This window comes from Cryptotermes secundus, unplaced genomic scaffold (genome assembly GCF_002891405.2).
Source record: "Cryptotermes secundus unplaced genomic scaffold, Csec_1.0 scaffold1170, whole genome shotgun sequence".
Taxonomy (NCBI): domain Eukaryota; kingdom Metazoa; phylum Arthropoda; class Insecta; order Blattodea; family Kalotermitidae; genus Cryptotermes; species Cryptotermes secundus.
This window is the reverse complement of record NW_019738365.1, coordinates 418,492-436,960: the sequence shown is the minus strand read 5'-3', so window position 1 is coordinate 436,960 and position 18,469 is coordinate 418,492. Positions and strand designations below refer to the sequence as shown.

The following is an 18,469-nucleotide window of genomic DNA, read 5'->3' as shown; positions in this document are numbered from 1 at the left end:
TGGTTTTGAACCAGGGACCTTCTGAACACTAAGCTGATGTCTTACCCCTAAGCCACCAGCACCACTGAAATTTATTTTCTTTTATCTTCCTCTTAAGCTACATCTTCGGTTATAATTTCAGAAAAATCAATTAACTTACTTTCTAAATCACAAAACTATACTCCGTCTCGAACCTTCGAACTCTTGTTCACTACGCCGGTATTTTACCAATAAGCCACCGAAGCCACGGAAAATTTTTTAGCTTTAATCTTCCTCTTATGTTACATTTCGCTATATAATTCCATAAAAATCTCATTTCAAAAATACTTCTGTATTCGAACCACCAACCTTATATTTACAACGCCGGTGCCTTACCACTAGACCACCAGACCATGTATGGTGTAGCTGTCTGCGATCGTCCTTATATTATACGACTTGGTTTATAGCTGCAGAAAAATCGTATTTATTTATTCACTTTTCAATTTCTATGGACAAAAGACACAGTGGTCTAGAACCCGGTACCTTCCCATGTGGATTTTAATAAGACCCGCTTAGGTTGAGTGTCTTAATGAGCGGTCGCAAAAAAATCTTCCCTCCTCCTTTACCCTATCTCCTAACTTCTTTCCATTTTATTTTTCACAAAAATCCTACTGGTTTTGAACCAGGGACCTTCTGAACACTAAGCTGATGTCTTACCCCTAAGCCACCAGCACCACTGAAATTTATTTTCTTTTATCTTCCTCTTAAGCTACATCTTCGGTTATAATTTCAGAAAAATCAATTAACTTACTTTCTAAATCACAAAACTATACTCCGTCTCGAACCTTCGAACTCTTGTTCACTACGCCGGTATTTTACCAATAAGCCACCGAAGCCACGGAAAATTTTTTAGCTTTAATCTTCCTCTTATGTTACATTCCGCTATATAATTCCATAAAAATCTCATTACAAAAATACTTCTGTATTCGAACCACCAACCTTGTATTTACAACGCCGGTGCCTTATCACTAGACCACCAGACCACGTATGCTGTAGCTGTCTGCGATCGTCCTTATATTATATGACTTGGTTTATAGCTGCAGAAAAATCGTATTTATTTACTCACTTTTCAATTTCTATTGACAAAAGACACAGTGGTCTATAACCCGGTACTTTCCCAATACTACGCCAATGTCTTACCCACGTACCACCAGATCTATACAAATTTGTTACATTCACCTTCCTCATATAGTACCACTTGCTTCCTACATGCATAAATTTCTTACATTTTTCTTTCATAAAAATAGTCATGTATTCCAACCACGTAACTTCTGAACCATACACCAGTGCCTTACCGAAGGCCCACCATGATTATGGCAAATATTCGCCTTCGTATTCCACATATCCTACCACTTCGTTTCTACAAAATTCCTCTTCACATCTTGCCTCGTTTCAAAATCATTTTACGACTGACGGTTTGCCAGTCACTTTCTTTTAATTTAGAGCCCATTCGGACGCTCATGACCAGATCTTAGTCTTGAAGTAAGCTTCATTGTTTGGCCTTTAAACTTTAACGTCCGAAGTGAACCGTTCGGGCCAGTGATGAGTAAGGTCGTCGTGGCCAAAGTACCCCGTTTTAGCCACTCGGGCATTTAAACTCCGCTAGTGGACTCGCGTGCACACGCCGCTAGTAGAAGCGCATGCACAGTCGTAAGTATTTATTTTTAAATGTAGTAATTACCAGACCGACTTGAGTGAAACCCTATTCGAGAAATTAAAATGATACCTAAGTGAACAACGAAAAGAGTATACATGTGAGTTATGCCCAAATTCATCCACGAGCCAGTACTTTTATTACAGATTCTGCAGGTTAATTTGTTACAATTAATAGTAATATTCGATGTACATACCTTTTTTGTTATCTCTTTGATGTATATATAGGCTGAAATGAAACTACAGTATTCGATTTCACTACGAATGCACAGAAAACAGATCGCTCTCTGTATCTCAGCAACGATGCAGCTGTGTGCTCACGCCCATAAGAAGGACAATAATCTCTTGCATCTATAACGGAAGTTCTTAGCACTGAAGAAGGTACCCCTCAAGTCATATCTTGAATAGCCATGCTTTCATTCTTCAGTCATTTATTCAAAAGATTCGGAAATCTGAAGAGTGTAACAAAGATGTAAGGTTTTCCAGCAGAAAACCAAAGGATTTTATTGCTTCCATATGTTTTATGGCATCAGGGACTGCTAAATTTGTCATGTGTTACAAACCGAAACGAATTTGTAATGCAGAATAACTCTGTGAAGAACTGGGACACCAATTTTGCAGTACGCTTCAAATTTAAAAGAAAAAATTGGAAAAATAGAGTATAATTTCTTGTATAAAAATTTTCAAATCTCTCGTTGTAATATGCGACACTATGTTCTTTGCTGATACAAACAAAGCTAATTCCATCCATTTATCATAAAAATTGTGTTAGACACATCATTTTTAAACACAGTGGTTAAAATTGTTTAACCGCCCTACCAGGAACGGACATTCAAACGCAGAGTAGCAACGTGCATTTAAACGCGCACCAGCAGCGGTCATTTAAATAAACTCCGGCCAGCTCAAGCTTACCACCATTTCAAAAGCCCGGCGTTTAAAGGTTAATTGTAATTATGTTCAACAATTTAGTACTGCTTATTATTGAGTTATTATGAAAATAATACTTTTCAAAACGTAGGAAAATGTAATTTTTAAATAAATACATAATATTTTACTCAGGTTAAATCATTCTCTCAAGATATCAGGTTTTACTTCTTATTGCAGCTGTGTCTAAAATTGTTACGTCATCTAATATTATGGCGTATAGTCTCGCTGCTAAGCGGTGACCTTGTAAACAACAGCTGTTTCTTTGCAATATGCAAAGAAAAACAAACGCCCGTTTTATGTTGCGGTAGAGGTATTGTTGGATTATAACAATCGAAACGATGTTTACTATGTGGTTCGTGCCTAAATATTATAAACAGAGTCAGTTGAGTTCCGGAGTTCCAATGAGCAGTTAGTCGAAAGTTCATCTCTCCAAGAGAAGCTGAGAAGTGCAGCTGGCAGTTCAGTGGGTAGATAGAGATCAGAGTGACTACGGAAGCTGAAGAATCCCCATGGTTAAGATACCATGAAATATCAAGCGAAAACATCGCAAATGAATAATCACTGGTGAAAGCTGTTACCTGGCAACGAATAGTGAAAGATGAAAGTACATACATCCATCCACCCATCCATCCATACCGAAGAATGAAACTATGTTCTCGTAGCTCTTCGATGTAGAGACACGGTGATGTGATATATTTAAATTCTCTCTGGTGCCTATATATTCTATATGCAGAATTATGAATATTCATTTTATTTTCCACTACAGAGGAAGGCGAAAGCAGTATCATCTGATATTTGACAGACATTAGATATATGGCGTCAGAATTGAACTGAATAGAATATTTAATTATTTATTCATGAAGTTTTAAATCAGTTCGAAAGGGAACTTTAGTAAGCAACCAAAAATTATGTAGTAACTTTTCGTAATCACAGATTCGTATGTGTCTGAACATTAGGAATTTTAATCATTTGGGCTTAATCTTTTACCTGCCTTATTTAATTTGACTCATAATAAATTCTTAAACATAATATCAGATTTATTTATGTTTATATCTGTGAGAACGAAATATATATTCTATGATCATTATATAAATAAAAATTTATTTAATTTTAGAGCTTTTTTTCCGCCATCCTGCGTATGTACGCAACAATGTGGAACCTGTTAATTTACCTTATACCTCCTATAAGTCATGATTTCCCTTTACTGTCGGGAACCACTTTCTCGGTGTTTACGTATTCCTATCTCTAATTTTACAGTATCTGTTACGAGTCAAATTAAATAAGGCAGGTATAAGATTAAGCCGAAATTATTAATGTGGCCTAATTCCTAATGTTCAGACATATACGAATCTGTAATTTTGAAAAGATACTACATAATTTTCCGTTGTTTAATAACATTAATTTTCGAACTGATTTAAAAGTTCATGAATAAAAATTTAATATTTTACTCAGTTCAATACTGACTATGTACGTATGTATGTATGTACGTAAGTACGTATGTATTATATATGTAGTAATGTATGCATGCATATATGTGTATGTATGTGTGTATGTATGTATATATGTATGTGTGTATGTATGTATGTATGCGTGTATGTATGCGTGTATGTATGCATGCATGCATGTGTGCATGTTTGTGTATGGATGTATGTATGTATGTATGTATGTATGTATATATGTGTGTATGTATGTATATATGTATGTATGTAATTGTGTATGTATATATGTATGTATGTAATCGTGTATGTATATATGTATGTCCCCCTCGTTGGTGTCTCCACCTTATCGTGGTGAGGGGTTTGAGTATGCCAAGGACCCTGAGAGCTATACCAGCGGTAGCGTAGCTACTGGCAGGGCCTCCCTTGCTGGACAGGTCAAAGGGTAGGCATCAGACGAAGAGAGACACCAAAAACTGATGCTGGAAGCAGCGTCATCAGCAGCGACTTGAAGCACAGAGCAAATGATGCTCGAGATGGTTCAAGTTCGTATAGCAACAAGCGTGACCAGAGTGGTTTGAACGGCTGTTGTACTGCGATGTGGAAAACAAATGGAAAAACTACCACATTATCATTTTTCCTGGATAGTCTCTTTCCAAAAACAGAGATACCATGTATGCGAGATGTTTCCTCTGGAGACAAAACAAACCGAAGGGGTGGATAGAAGTGCCCAGAAGACGAGGAAGACGTAAGAAGATGCTGGATGATCTTGGGGACAGAATAGGATATTTTAATTGAAGGAGAAAGCTTGAGATCGCATTAAGTGGAGAAACTGTTTTGGAAGAGACCGTGGACCTGTCGCCTGGCAGATTATTGATGAAATAATGAATATGTATGTATGTATGTATGTATGTATGTATGTATGTATGTATGATACATATATATAGTGAGATCTACTTATTCGCTGAGATAGTCAAGAAACCCTCTCGTTTAATAGAATCCAAAAGTTTATCTTACAAGCACGAATCTGTATGACCTGTGACGACGAGAAAGAAGAAGTAACAATTCTTAACGAAAATATGGCCACCATTAACTCACTGAGAATTAAGCCCTTATTAATAAGTTGATGAAGAGTTATACTCTGTCTTTACTCACCTTACTCACTTGACCGTTACATCATAATCATCTTCGTCATGATCATGAACACCAACACCAACATCAGTATCCGTAATTTCAGCTTAGTGGGTCTGTTCTTACTTCATGAAATGGCTTTCTTGGTCTTTCCAAGCAGTCTGAGCTAGTTGACTGGAGCGGTATCCTTCCTGACTTGAATCCGAGAGCTTACCAATTCAAACCTCGGGGTGTGAATGATGATCATGAAGGAAGTTTTCTGTGGCTTTCCGTAATTTCCACTATGGGCTATGACAGTTTCCTTCAAGATCTTTCCTAATTCATTATTCTCTTATCATCCTGAAAGACGATGCTAATAGTGCTGAGACAACGAGAGCGTCATTAGAAAGACCAACAACAAATGAATGAATAAATAAATAAAACAAACTCTCTATCCTGGCTTGTAGAACTAGCTGTTTAAATAATGTGACATTCGTCCTGCTCACATGAAATACGTGTAGGTCTAAAAATAGGCAAAGAGATTTCGACTTTATTTTATAAGATGAAAAATGTTATTCTTTATGTTTATCCAGTGTTACTATTTCAACTCTTTAAAGCGCGTTGGTAATATTACCGACAGCTGCAACAATAAAAAGCAGTGTGTTCATGTGTTTAGTTTTATTCGCAGAATTAACGAAGATTATTCTCCTGTGCATCACTAAGCAGTTTGTGTTGGTAATGAAATTTCAGTTTGTTTTCGGAGAAACAAAACTGAATTTTAGATATAATTTACCTTTAAACGGCAGGCTAATATCTTCATAGGGGGTTTCTGTTGCATTTCAAATACATGTTTTTTTAACATCGATCAATATAAAATACTAATAAAGAAATAACACGCATATATATATATCTACATTTCCAAGGTCTTCAGCTCAGTAGATAAGGACACAGAAAGGAGTATGGGCAGTTATATTTCTTATAAGAAACACTGATATAAAACACTGATACGTACTAAGCCGCTCATTTTTATGAATTTTATTTTCTTAATTGTTACACAACGTACATTTAATCTGGACGCTCGTCGATTTGTTCACATCATCACTTACCATTAAGCTTCGTATAGTTGTCCACAGATAGCATCATTGTAGCAGTTTTGAGTTACACAAAACAATCTCATAATTGACACACATAGGTCACATCAATGTCCACAGCATGACAACTAGTTCTGATTACTTTTCTTATCCATTGTCCTTTCAAATTTGAAAACATTTTTTTTCTGAAATATTACTTCCTCAAAGTAATGTACAACTTTTGGCCCCCTATTTGTATTTTAATTCTATTGTCCGGGGAACAAAGCGTTTTATAAATTCGGGTTATTTATTTATTTTCAATATAAAATTTCAATATCTTACACATTTACTAAAGTAGGCCCTTTTATTTAAATATTCTCTGACATGGTATAAAATATCCATAATTCATCTTTACAGTGTTCCCATTTCAGATATGCTGGCTTCTTGTCACAACATTGTTAAAATGCAACAAATAGAAAATTTCCTGACATTTATATCTTCTTCATACACAACTTTCAGGCCCAGGTATTGAATTGGATATGATATGGTCCTTCCTCACTGTTCCGTTCGAAGTGTACATATTCGTTGCACTAGAAGACAGTGGAATCTTGTCAGCCAGTTTACTCCTGGAGGGTGGTAGTGGGGGTGGGGTCGTGGCAGGGCTAGATGGATATTCTGGTGATGTCAGTCCCGGAGACATCTGCTGTAATAGCAAATAATCAAATTAATCTTCCTGAAAGTACATTACACAGTTATTAATAGATTATATAAGGAAGGATGCTGAAGTCATCCAAGAAAAAAAAAAGACTTCTGGCCCATTAAGCTGAGTCCTGAACTACACTTGTTTACTGGACAGGAAAGGTTCTAGTCGTCTATTTTCCTTTTCTTGTAATAAAGTTACTCGTAACTGAACACCAACATGGCACCGAAAGAAAATTTCTTGCAACAGAACTTGTACCAGAAAATATTCACACCCAGCAGTTTCAAAAGTCTGTTTTTTTATCGGGTACCTTGAACGATAATTTTGCGATTTTCTCAACATTTGAGGCGATATTTTGCTGATCTAAGTTACGACCGCCTCCTTCGAGATTCTTACATACTCATTTTTCGTGTTAATATTTTCATCTCAGTCGCAACTTATAGACAGCAACAACACCCCTTATTAGCACTCAGAATTACAGGCCTTATGGGTTTGTGTCGTAGTATCAGGAAGGAAATTAGTTGTAAGATTTGAGGTTTTTACTGCGGTGACTATGAATAATGCAGTCTTCTTGGGAGCGAAGCAGTGTAGACATTTTTTAACCGACGTTTCGGGGGAACGAATCCCCTCCATCACCAGGGTATAAGGAAACCGCGAGCGATGAACCAGCGTGAGGTGTCTGTAGACTGAGACTGTATACTGTAGACTCAGTCTACAGACACCTGCTCAAGCTGGTTCGTTGGTCGCGGATTTCTCATACCCTGAAGATGGAAGCGATATGTTCCTCCGAAAGGTCGGTTAACAAAATATCTACACGGTGCCACATCCCAGAAGACGATATTATTCATAAAATTAGTTCCTTAGAAAATTTCAGCTACTGAGAAATATTTTTCCCTAATCTCCTTCAAGTCGAAACAAAATTACAAGAAGCGGCGATGGTTCACGGCGCTCAGGGTTTCAGACCGGGCGAACATTGAGGTTTTTCCTTCGATTTTGTAGGTTGCGTGATGGCATGGCCTGATTGTACATCCGAGGAGACTCTGCGTGTCCAGAAGCATTCATTTCATAAGATTAGTTGTGGGTGAGAGGAGACATTAAGTGTCCGATGCTTGAAAAGAAGAATGAATAAGCCAGTAAATTATTCACAGAACTATGAACTGGAGTGAGACTGGCCATACTGTTTACGCTTGGTGCAAATCCAAAATCATTCATAATATGTTTGGACGGGAGTCAGTCCTGAACTTGGTACCGCGTACTGCTTTCTTATATTAATGCTCGTTTCTCGGTTTGCATATGCGTTATTTTAATGCAATATAGCGCTGCATATCATACAACAAATGTACTTTAAGCCTGTCGCTCAAAGAATTAGCCCTTTTCATGAAATTAAAAAGTAAAGCTATCCCTGTAACAGGCCGTGAAGGCCCATGTGGTTGTGAGATGTTGAGGGTCCAACATTATCTAGACCAAGGATCTCCAAACTACGGCCCGCGGGCCACATCCGGCCCGCGAAAGAATTGTGCAGAAATGCGCCAATTGAACTAATTTTCCAATGAGTACTGGTAAAAAAATACTTGTTCATAGATTTCAAATTCATTAATTAAGATTGTGTTTAAAATATACTGATATTCCATATTATGTTAATATTAATATTCACAATTTTACTAATTCTGGACCGTATAAGCGCCCTCCGTCGTCTAGAGGTAACGTTCCCACCTCATGACTCGTAGTACGCGGGTTCAAATACCCGGCGGAGGTCGTCGATTTTTTAAGGGCGGAAAAATTCAGGGAACAAGTTCTCAGGGAGGGACTTTAAGCCGTAGGTCCCGTGTCGTCGCTTTACGGCACGTAAAAGAACCTCATATCTCCAAAGGAGGTCACTGAGCCAAATTACGGACGTTTCCCACCCAACAGCAGTCTCTAATACCTCCGGTAGATGGGGGAAGCATTATAGATACCTCTCAGCTAGTAGAGCCGGTCTTGCTGGCTGAGCGGGACTGATGGTAAGCTCCAGTACCGGTAGGATATAGAGACTGGTAGAAATCATAGAGGGAAGCATAAAGGACTAATACAGGTCTAAGTGCATGGGGAAACCCACCCTCTCCAATAACTAACTAAATTCTGGACCGTATACTGCGCGGTATTTCTTCGTACTTGTTTTAAATTACCTTTTCCTTTCTTTACTACAGTGACGATAATCTGCAACAGGTTTTCAATTTATCTGTAATGGTGCTTCGGCCTTTGTTACAGTTTTATTTACTGTAACTTTTTGCTTAAATGATATTTAACTACTTACAAAGGTAGCCGGAATCCCAGAGAGGCGTCTGTTAGGATCCATCAGACTGTCTCTTGATACTGGGAACAAAACTTCCGGTCTCTGTAGAGGCGCATCCGTCGCCATTGCTTCCGTCGCTGGAAATCAAAATAAGCTCTGTTTGAAAAGCGTAGCTCTGGGACACATACCTGATTTATGAGTAAACTCATCTGCTACAATTACAATAACCAAGTAAATTATTATTATTATTATTAATGATCAAGTCGAGGATTAGGTGGGCAGGGCATGCAGCATGAATGAGGAAAAAGAGGGATGCATATAGGATATTGGTAGGAAATCCAGAAGGAAGGAGATCACTTGGAAGACCAAGGCGTAGGTGGGTCGACAATATTAAAATGGATTTTAGAGATATAGCATGGGATGGTATGGATTGGATTGATCTGTCTCGGGATAGGGACCAGTGGAGGACTATTTGTGAACACGGTAATGAAACTTCGGGTTCCATAAAATGTTGGGAAATTCTTGAGTAGATGCAGATTTGGCTTCTCCTCAAGAATGGCTCAGCTCCATAAGTAAGTATTATTATTATTATTATTATTATTATTATTACTCTACAGCCGTTTGTTGGGCTTTGGCAGCTTTTGAGTTTCTTGATCTTTACACAGTCTGTAGGACTCCTTGGAAAGGGGATTAGCCGCCACAAGGCCGCTACCTACACACCGAACAACATAAACACAGAAAAAACGCACACAGACATCCATGCCTCGAGTGGAATTTTATTTTATTTTTGTTTTCTCAATATACATAAATAGAGTAATTAGTAAAAGGGGTGGGTGTATGTAATATTGAAACAGGTATCATCCTTCGATGATTCTCTGGTGCTTATCTAATGAGATCCTCTGGCCACATTCTATTTAGTCTTCTTTCTATTGCTGGTTGATTGAAGAGGTTTCTTATTAGTTGGTTGTTGTTTTGAGTGATCCGGTTGGAGTAAATTTATAACATTAAACCTGAAGACCACAGATACTGACTGAATGAAGCTTAGGGTATTCCGGTGTGGAATTTTGTTTAATATTGTTTCATCTGTAGGTTGAAGAAATAGTGTGCTACAAGGTAGTCTTTATGATCAGAATACATTTTCAGTAAGGATCAGGTCAGATCGACAGCGGACGGTTAATGGCAGTTGCATTTATCATGGCCCAAACAAAATTTAACTCACAAGTGATAAGTAACTGATTTTATGAAAGGAAGGGACGGTAGCCCAAAGCACAAGACGGGAGGGTGAGACTGTGGGAAGTGAGGGACTATCGATTATTATTAGAACGCAGGTCAAGACTCAATATATTATGTGCGATCTTGAACATAAAACAGTTCCGTAGTTTTAGTCCGCAAGCGAACTATTCCGACAGACCGACCGCCGCTTGTAAGCGAAGTTAGTGCCAACTTTAGCGGATAGAGGGTGTCACGTGGTGAGCGCAACGGATCCCCATGGCCGTTAATCTAGGTTTTCTAGACCGGAGCCGCTACTTTCTATTCAAGTAGCATCTCAGTTATCCTCACGATGCTGAGTGGACTTGGTTCCAGACCCACTACTTCACAGAAAATATGGTAGGGCCGGGAATCGAACCCAAGACCCCTGGATTTGAGCCAGGAACTCTAGCCACTAGACCATAACAAACAAAAACGTCCAGAAGAATATATCATGCAACGTTAATGTGCCTAGGGGAATAATGGGGAGCACACTCAAGCCAAGTGCTTCATATTCATCCATAAAGGCAATTCCTGATTCCAGAAACATATTCTCTTATTATCGCCTTTTAATTGTATCTTTATTATGCTGAAATGTTCCTTTAGAAATACTGAAATGCTCATACATCAAGCAGGTTCAGATAACTGTTGTAACTTTCACAAACAGCATCGAATCCCTTAACAAACCTGGTGCCCTCGCTGCAGGCATGAAATTTGATTAAAGCGATGTGTTGTACCATTATGTTGATGTTATTTAGAGTTGGAGAAATAATTTTCTCTTTGCAGAAGGTATAAAAGACGCTTGAAAGTAAAGCGATTTGTTTTAATTAATCTTTTGTGCTGACTGTTATAACGAAATAAAACAAGCAAATAAAATGTTTAATTCTGCAGTAATTTCAGTCTATCGAGGGAGTATTCAGAAGGGAAATCTCGGAGTTAAAGGCGGAATTTAATTATATATAAATATAATACTTATGCGTACAGTTTATTGTGCTGTTTTTCTTGTAATTTTCTTTACTTATACTATCTTAAATTTCCTTAGATATATTTAGATTATTTTCATCTTAAATAATACATTCGTACGTCACTATATTTAAGCGAAACTTAGAATAATAATCTCATCGTCCTGACAGCAGTTAAAAGTCAGGTCTGTGATGGCTGTATATTGAGGTGACATATACAATAATATTAAGGAGCCTCTAACCACAATTCTGCATAAATTACACTATAATTATTGCAATATGGCGTTGTGATAACAAATCTAATTTGGGAACTGTAGAACACTGAGATATAAGAAGCAACATGGTACATTTGTGCTATTCGCATTCCTCGACAGATATTACAGGCATGCTCTACTTGTAAACCTATTAATAAATTCGATTTCAAGTCTCTTTGTGATGGGTTATGTTAATATATTACACGCGTACAGTGAACAACTTGCATAACTATTGGAGATGCGGAAGGAGGCATACAGGTTGTTTGAAAGCAGTTCCACGTATCGTGTTATAAAAAAGAGTTTTGTGTCTAGGGCGATATATTCTAATGTCTGTAAGAGTTTTAAAAGCGGTATGGCAATCCCCAACATATATTGCAATATAGTTATGGGGAATGTTGAAATTCAACCAGTGTTCTGGTCTTTCAAAAAAAAATATCACTGGATGGGTTCTTTAAGATAATATTTATCTTATCGCTGTACGAAACTGGAAGGGGAACGAAGTGTTTCATGGAGGAGGCCAAGGACCGAATTGGGATGTAGCGCCATAGGAGAGAGAGAGAGAGAGAGAGAGAGAGAAGGAGGGAGAGAGTGAGATACGAAACTGGAGCTCTTTGGTCAGTATTGCCATGGGCATAAAAACCAGCTGTATATATGATTTCCAATTTGTATGAAGCAAATTATAATGTAATAAGTTATAAAATTGTGTAAAGAACACAGTGACTGCATTTCGACTTCGAATTTTCCAACTTTACTGCATACATCGAAAAAATGGCGTGTCATAAAGGATCTTTCTTGTAATATCTCTCACTTTTTCTCTTTGTAACTGAAGGTAAGAGACAGAGGAACAACATTACTGTACCAATTCCACGTCTGAAGTAATTATTTCATACTTATTTCTTTTAGGACATTACCTCTCTTCTGTTGGTTTACTTCTGTCCCTCCACTTACCTCGCGGAGTGTTCAATATATCGGGCTGCCTTTCCGACGGCTGCTGCTGCTGTGACTGTTGCTGCTGCTGACCACAATCAGCGGCTGACTTGAGTGTGTATGATACGACGTAGCGATGCTCGCCATGGTTGATCTCCAGCAGAGAGTTCTGTCTAGACGCTGGCTGCAACCCTCCGGTAGGAGGAACCTTCTGTTGCTTCACTGCCTCGAGCTCCATCTGGTGGGAAGCACCATGATGAAGGTGGTGATGGTGAGGGTCTCTGCGTCTTCTCACCGCCAGCACGGCGACTAGTAGGACTGCGATCCCCAGTGTGAACACCGCACCAGTTAACAGTGCTGCCAGAGGCACTATGCTCAAACCGACGCCTCCCTCACCCGAAACGGACTCTGTTATGAAGACAAAAAAATATTTGTCAGCCAGCTCGCCTGATGCTTTAGGTAGGCCGCAAACCGGCATGCGTCAAGACATGTAACAGTCAAGACACGATGTCTGCGACTTGACGCAAAGAAAGGAGCACAGTCGAAACGAATGAAAACTGCCGCACACCGGTCTGAGTTATGATGCTGACGTCAGCTTCATGCTGACGAATCACGAATGAAGCAAGACTGAGTCTTTTGTCTCATGTCTTAATGCTTGTCTTGACGCAGTTGGTGTGCGGACGTCCTTACTGTTCCAACACGGCCATGCAAAAGTTTTCTTCTTCATCGAGTCAAGCGCTACATACATAGGCGTCTCCCTCACTAATACGCGCTTCACAATAACATTTTCATCATCATTCTGTAGATGGTCAATAGTGCTGGATGAGGTGTTAATGATACAGTTTTAATCAAATTTGACATGGACTCGATGCCTGAGTTTCAGTCAGGTCATCTGTCTAGGTCCTCGACTTCCCATGTAACAGAAATTTTGTTAGTTACTCAGTTCTGTAACATTGAAACAGATGTTTGTATTTTGCAAAAGTTACCTTGCTTCGCCTTTTTTTGTGTGTGTACGTTTCGCTTCCTTCTTCTGCTCCTGCTTTCTTTGTAATTGTCCTTTGGACCGCCGAAATAAAAAAATCGAAGAACTCCTTTATTTTATGAATAAGGATTCTTCACGTGGTGAAATTTCTTGTTGTAAATCAATGTAAATGACATTACTCTATTCCAATCAATGCGTTTTCTGGATTTTTTAAAAAATTCTTGGATATTTTTAAATAACTTCAATAATATGCCGATTTGGTTGAATTTGGTTGAAAATTTAAAAGACCATCTAAACAACCCCATACTCGCATTTGCTGGGAGAGTGACGAATTAGAAACAATTCTGAACTTTATCAGTTATATGATTATAATGACGGGAGCACGAGGTAGCATAGTTGGTTGAGGCACTATGCTACAAGCCGGAAGGTCGCGCGTTCAAGTCCCGAAAAGTCATTGGATTTTTTTCAATTGACCTAATCCTTCCAGCGGCACTATGGCCCTGGGATCGACTCAGCCTCTAACAGAAATGAGTACCAGGAATTAATTAAATACGAGGTAATTTTCCGGGGGAGTAAAGCGCGGCCGGCGCGTAAGGCTGACAACTTTACCGCCATCTTTGAGCCGATTGCTTAGATAGTGTGGGACCCTCAACGTCTCACAACCCTATGTGCTTTCACGGCCTGTTACAAGGATAGCTTTGCTTTTTACTTTTATCATGATAATGACATAGTTAATTTTGTGAAATTATGCAGGCTGCGATGGGCTGGCCATGCGATGAGTATGAGTGAAAATTACCCTGCAAAGAAAGTGCTGATGCTGGAACCAGGAGGTAGACGACCCAGAGGAAGACCCAAACTAAGATGGGAGGAACAAATTGAAGAAAAAACTGCAGGAGTGGGACGTACGGGATGGAAGGTGCTTGCCGCTGGACGAGACGAATGGAAGATTCTCTTTAAGAAGTCTAAGGCCCACCCAGGGCTGCAAGGTCAAGGAGAGGAGGAGGAAGGAACTCCATACAGCAGAAACATTCTTCAGAAGTTAATTATAATCACCTTAATGGTCAATAAATTCACCGCCTTATATGAAAACAGAAGACTCATTAACCCCTTCAAAATAACTTGCCATTGGTCCATGTCTTTAGTCAAATTCACCAAGTCCCCAGCCTCCCATGAAACTAAAATTAAATATTAAACTCTTCGCTGAACAGTGTTTCTTTGCTAATCATTTCTATAATTTAATAGTACCCTAAGGTGAAGTTACTTTTATAGTAACGGTTCCTATATTATGATTTTATTGACATTTTGCTTTCCATGTTTAACTGTTTATTTATCGCCATATGAAAATATTGAAAACAACTGACGAGCAAAGGAAGGCAATTCTGAATTGCTCCACTCCATTAAAATAAACCTGTTCGATGCTCACATCCGAAATCAGGTTTTTTTGCACCCAAGAGTGTAACCTGCTTTTATAGACACACTGTACAGTATATAGGAAGGGAGGCATGGTTGCCATAAAACAAATATTTTACTGTCGTCAGGAAAGATGTTTTTCATGGTGGCCGTCAGTATTGACTTTTAAAATCGAAGATACCTGGAAATGAATACAGATGCGTTATGTATAACGTGTGATGTAAACTTATATTCTTACAGTAACGTCGTTCTAAGAAAAGTAGCAGTGGATTGTAATATAAATTAAATCAGCTAAAGAAGTAGAGCGTTTCTGTGGTCTAGTGGTCCGAGCTCTTAGCTACAGATTCAGAGATCCCGCTTCGATTCCCGGCACTACCAGATTTTCTGAGTAGTGGATCTGAAACAGGGTCCCCTCGGCCTCGTGAGGATGACTGAGGAATTATTTCAAGGAAATAGCGGCTTCGGTCTAGAAAACAGAGATTAACGGCCCTGGGGATTCGCTGCGCTTACCACGCGAAATCCTCTATCCGCTAGAGTTTTAGCACAAAATCACAACGCTTCGGAGACTGGACTTACCTTCAGGTTTTACTCCACAGATGGCACTACAGTTTTCATTTCATATTTTCTTTCTTACTCGCGATGAATTAGCTTGGTCTCAAGTGATTAAATAGGTGCGTGATCTTAACGGAGGGATTTGGTGGGGATGAAGCTTATGAACGTTGAGGTGACTAAAATACTGGTCTGGCGTGAGCTAACGAAAATAACGCAGAATCTGTTGTGGACTAATAGGGGGCTTATATATTTCCAATAAAGCCATGTGCAATATATATGTATAGTTGTAGAGGTCGTGACATGTAGTTTATAGAAAGTAATTGACTGTGACAAATGAGAAGGGATAGACAGATCTTGTCATCAGAAAGGATTCCTATTAAAAGCCAAACAGTGAAGCTACTTCAAGACTAAAATCTTGTCATGAGCGTCTGAATGGGCTCTAAATTAAGAGAAAGTGACTGGCCAACCGACAGTCGTAAAATGACTTTGAAACGAAGCAAGAAGTAAAGAGGAATTTTGTAAAGGTAGAAACTAAGCGATACGATATGTGGATATGTGGTGTATGGTTTAGAAAACTTGCAGTTCGAAGACACGACTATTTTTGTGAAAAAGAATGTAAGAAATTTTTTGCATGTAGGAAGCAAGTCCTACTATATGAGGAAGGTGAAGCTAACAAATTTGTATAGGCCTGGCGGTACATGGGTGAGACAATGGCGTAGTATTGAGAAGGTATGGGGTTCCAGACCACGGTGCCTTTTGTCAATAGAAATTGAAAAGTGAATAAATAAATACGATTTTTCTACAGCTATAAACCAAGTCCTATAATATGAGGAAAATCGCAGAAATATGTAACATAGATATTCTGGTGGTCTAGAGGTAAGGCACGGGCTTGTAAAGAAGAAGTCCGTGGTTCGAAACCACAAGGATTTTTGTAATGAGATTTTTTTCTGCAATTATATAGCGAGATGTAACATAAGAGGAAGATTAAAGGTAGTAGAAGCTAGTAGAAGTGCATGCACAGTCCTACATTTTTATTTATAGAGATGTAGTAATTACCAGACATATTTGAGTAAAACCATAATAGAGGAATTAAAATGATACCTAAGTGAACAGCAGCACAAAAGAGTATACGTATGAGTTATACCCATCCACGAGCCAATAGTTTTATTGTTTATTCTGCAGATTAATGTGTTAAAATATATAGTAAAATTCGATGTACATACCTTTTTGTTGTTATCCGCTTGATGTATATACAGGGTGCTTCACGACTTTAGGTCATAACTGCAGGAGGTGATTTCCTAGGTCTTTGTGATCAAAAAATTTCATATAATCATGTGTCCGATTTTGGACGGTTACGGAGTTATGACCGTTTTTTTCATTCCCGTACACGCCCTCGTGTGAACCGCGCCTACCTGGCGGGTCGCTATTTTTAGCCAGCTATAGACAGAGCGTTCTCATTATCTCGACACTTGAGAGGTACCTAAGGCGTGGTGGGTTGGTATGTCCGGCGCGGTTGACAACCGAGCGGCATCCTGTGTTGCGACCGGCGGTAGCATTTTCCAAAGTCAGCTTTAAGCACCAATAAATTCAAATTAAAGGTAATTTCACGAAGTTAACTTTACATTCATACTTTAAATGTATCATGTAATATGCTCATTTATTATTAGGTTCCGTTTATTGTCAGTAATCGTTACCTTCTATTCTGAGATTAAAACGGTCATAACTCCGTAACCGTCCAAAATCGGACACATGTTTATATGAACTTTTTTGATCACAAATACCTACGAAATCACCTCCTGCAGTTATGCCCTAAAGTCGTGAAACACCCTGTATAAGCTGAAACGAAACTATAGTATTCGATTTCAGTATAAACGCACAGAAAACAGATCGCACTCTGTATCTCAGCCACAATGCAACTATATGTTCACGAACCTAGAGAGGGCAATAATCTCTTGCAAATATAACGGAAGGTCTTAGCACTGAAGAAGGGAGCCCTCTAGCTTTCTCTTGAATAGCAATTCTTTCATTCTTCTTTCCTTTTTTTCATTTTTTTATTGCTAGTGGGGGTGGGACTAAGTCCCTTGTACTGCGGCCACTTCTGGCCTATTGTACCAGTCCAAGATGATAGGTGAGGGTGATTGTGGAGCAACTGGTGGAATGAAGATTGGCAGGGGAAACCGAAGTACTCGGAGAAAACCTTCCCCAGTGCCACTTTGTCCACCACAAATCCCACTTGACCAGACCCGTGCTCCAACCCGGGCTGTTATTTAGCCGTGAATTTTAAAATGCATAAGCTGCATAACATAAAATGACAGGACATAGTGACAATGCACTGGAACCAGTCGGTTGCCGTCTACTGCAATGTATTGTCCTGCCATTCATATGGAGGGAATGACTGACATTGAAATTTTCAGTCAGGATACCCTGTAAGGTGATTTAGATTTTAACCGGGTATTTTTCGAACAGAAGTACTGAATGTTACTTTTGCATAAACCTGGCACAATTTTCTATCGAATTCAATAATTACAAGTAATTTTATTGTGATGTACACACACACACACACATTTCAATCAAGTCTTCATGTGGTTTATGTAAAATCTGAACTAATCAATTAAACTTATATCAAACCATTTTTTTTTTCATAAAAAAAAGTGGAACTCATAAATTACACAACCAAGTACATCGTAGTTATATACGTATATGTATATGGTGGGTTTTACGATACTGGCCTTCTATCGAGCACGTGTCTCATACGTTTATGCTTCTGGGATGTAGTCTGGAGATGGTCGGAATGAATCCTATCTGATAAACCGACTTTCTCGAGCTCGGGTCTTGCGAAGTTCCTGTCCCTAAAAAAAAATATCACGATCTCTTCCTTCCAAAGCTTTTCAAATTATTAATTCACTAAACATCCTACCATTCGACACCGTACAGTCTGAGTTACTGAT

At 38.8% G+C, this 18,469-nt stretch overlaps 1 protein-coding gene across 2 annotated transcripts in view; it reads right to left on the bottom strand.

The window, feature by feature from the left end:
- Positions 1-6,164: 6,164 nt before the first annotated feature.
- The window catches only part of LOC111870997 (hemicentin-2), a 322,577-nt gene continuing 310,272 nt past the window's right edge, over positions 6,165-18,469 (bottom strand). The window contains exons 11-13 of one of the 2 annotated variants that reach the window (XM_023863703.2): positions 12,599-12,985; positions 9,208-9,323; positions 6,165-6,917 (exon numbers count right to left, since the gene is read on the bottom strand). In XM_023863703.2, the coding sequence (XP_023719471.1) occupies positions 6,717-6,917; positions 9,208-9,323; positions 12,599-12,985 (704 nt within the window). In that variant the 3' untranslated portion in view covers positions 6,165-6,716. The remainder of the gene's footprint in view (positions 6,918-9,207; positions 9,324-12,598; positions 12,986-18,469) is intronic. The other variant, XM_033754061.1, reaches the window with a different exon arrangement.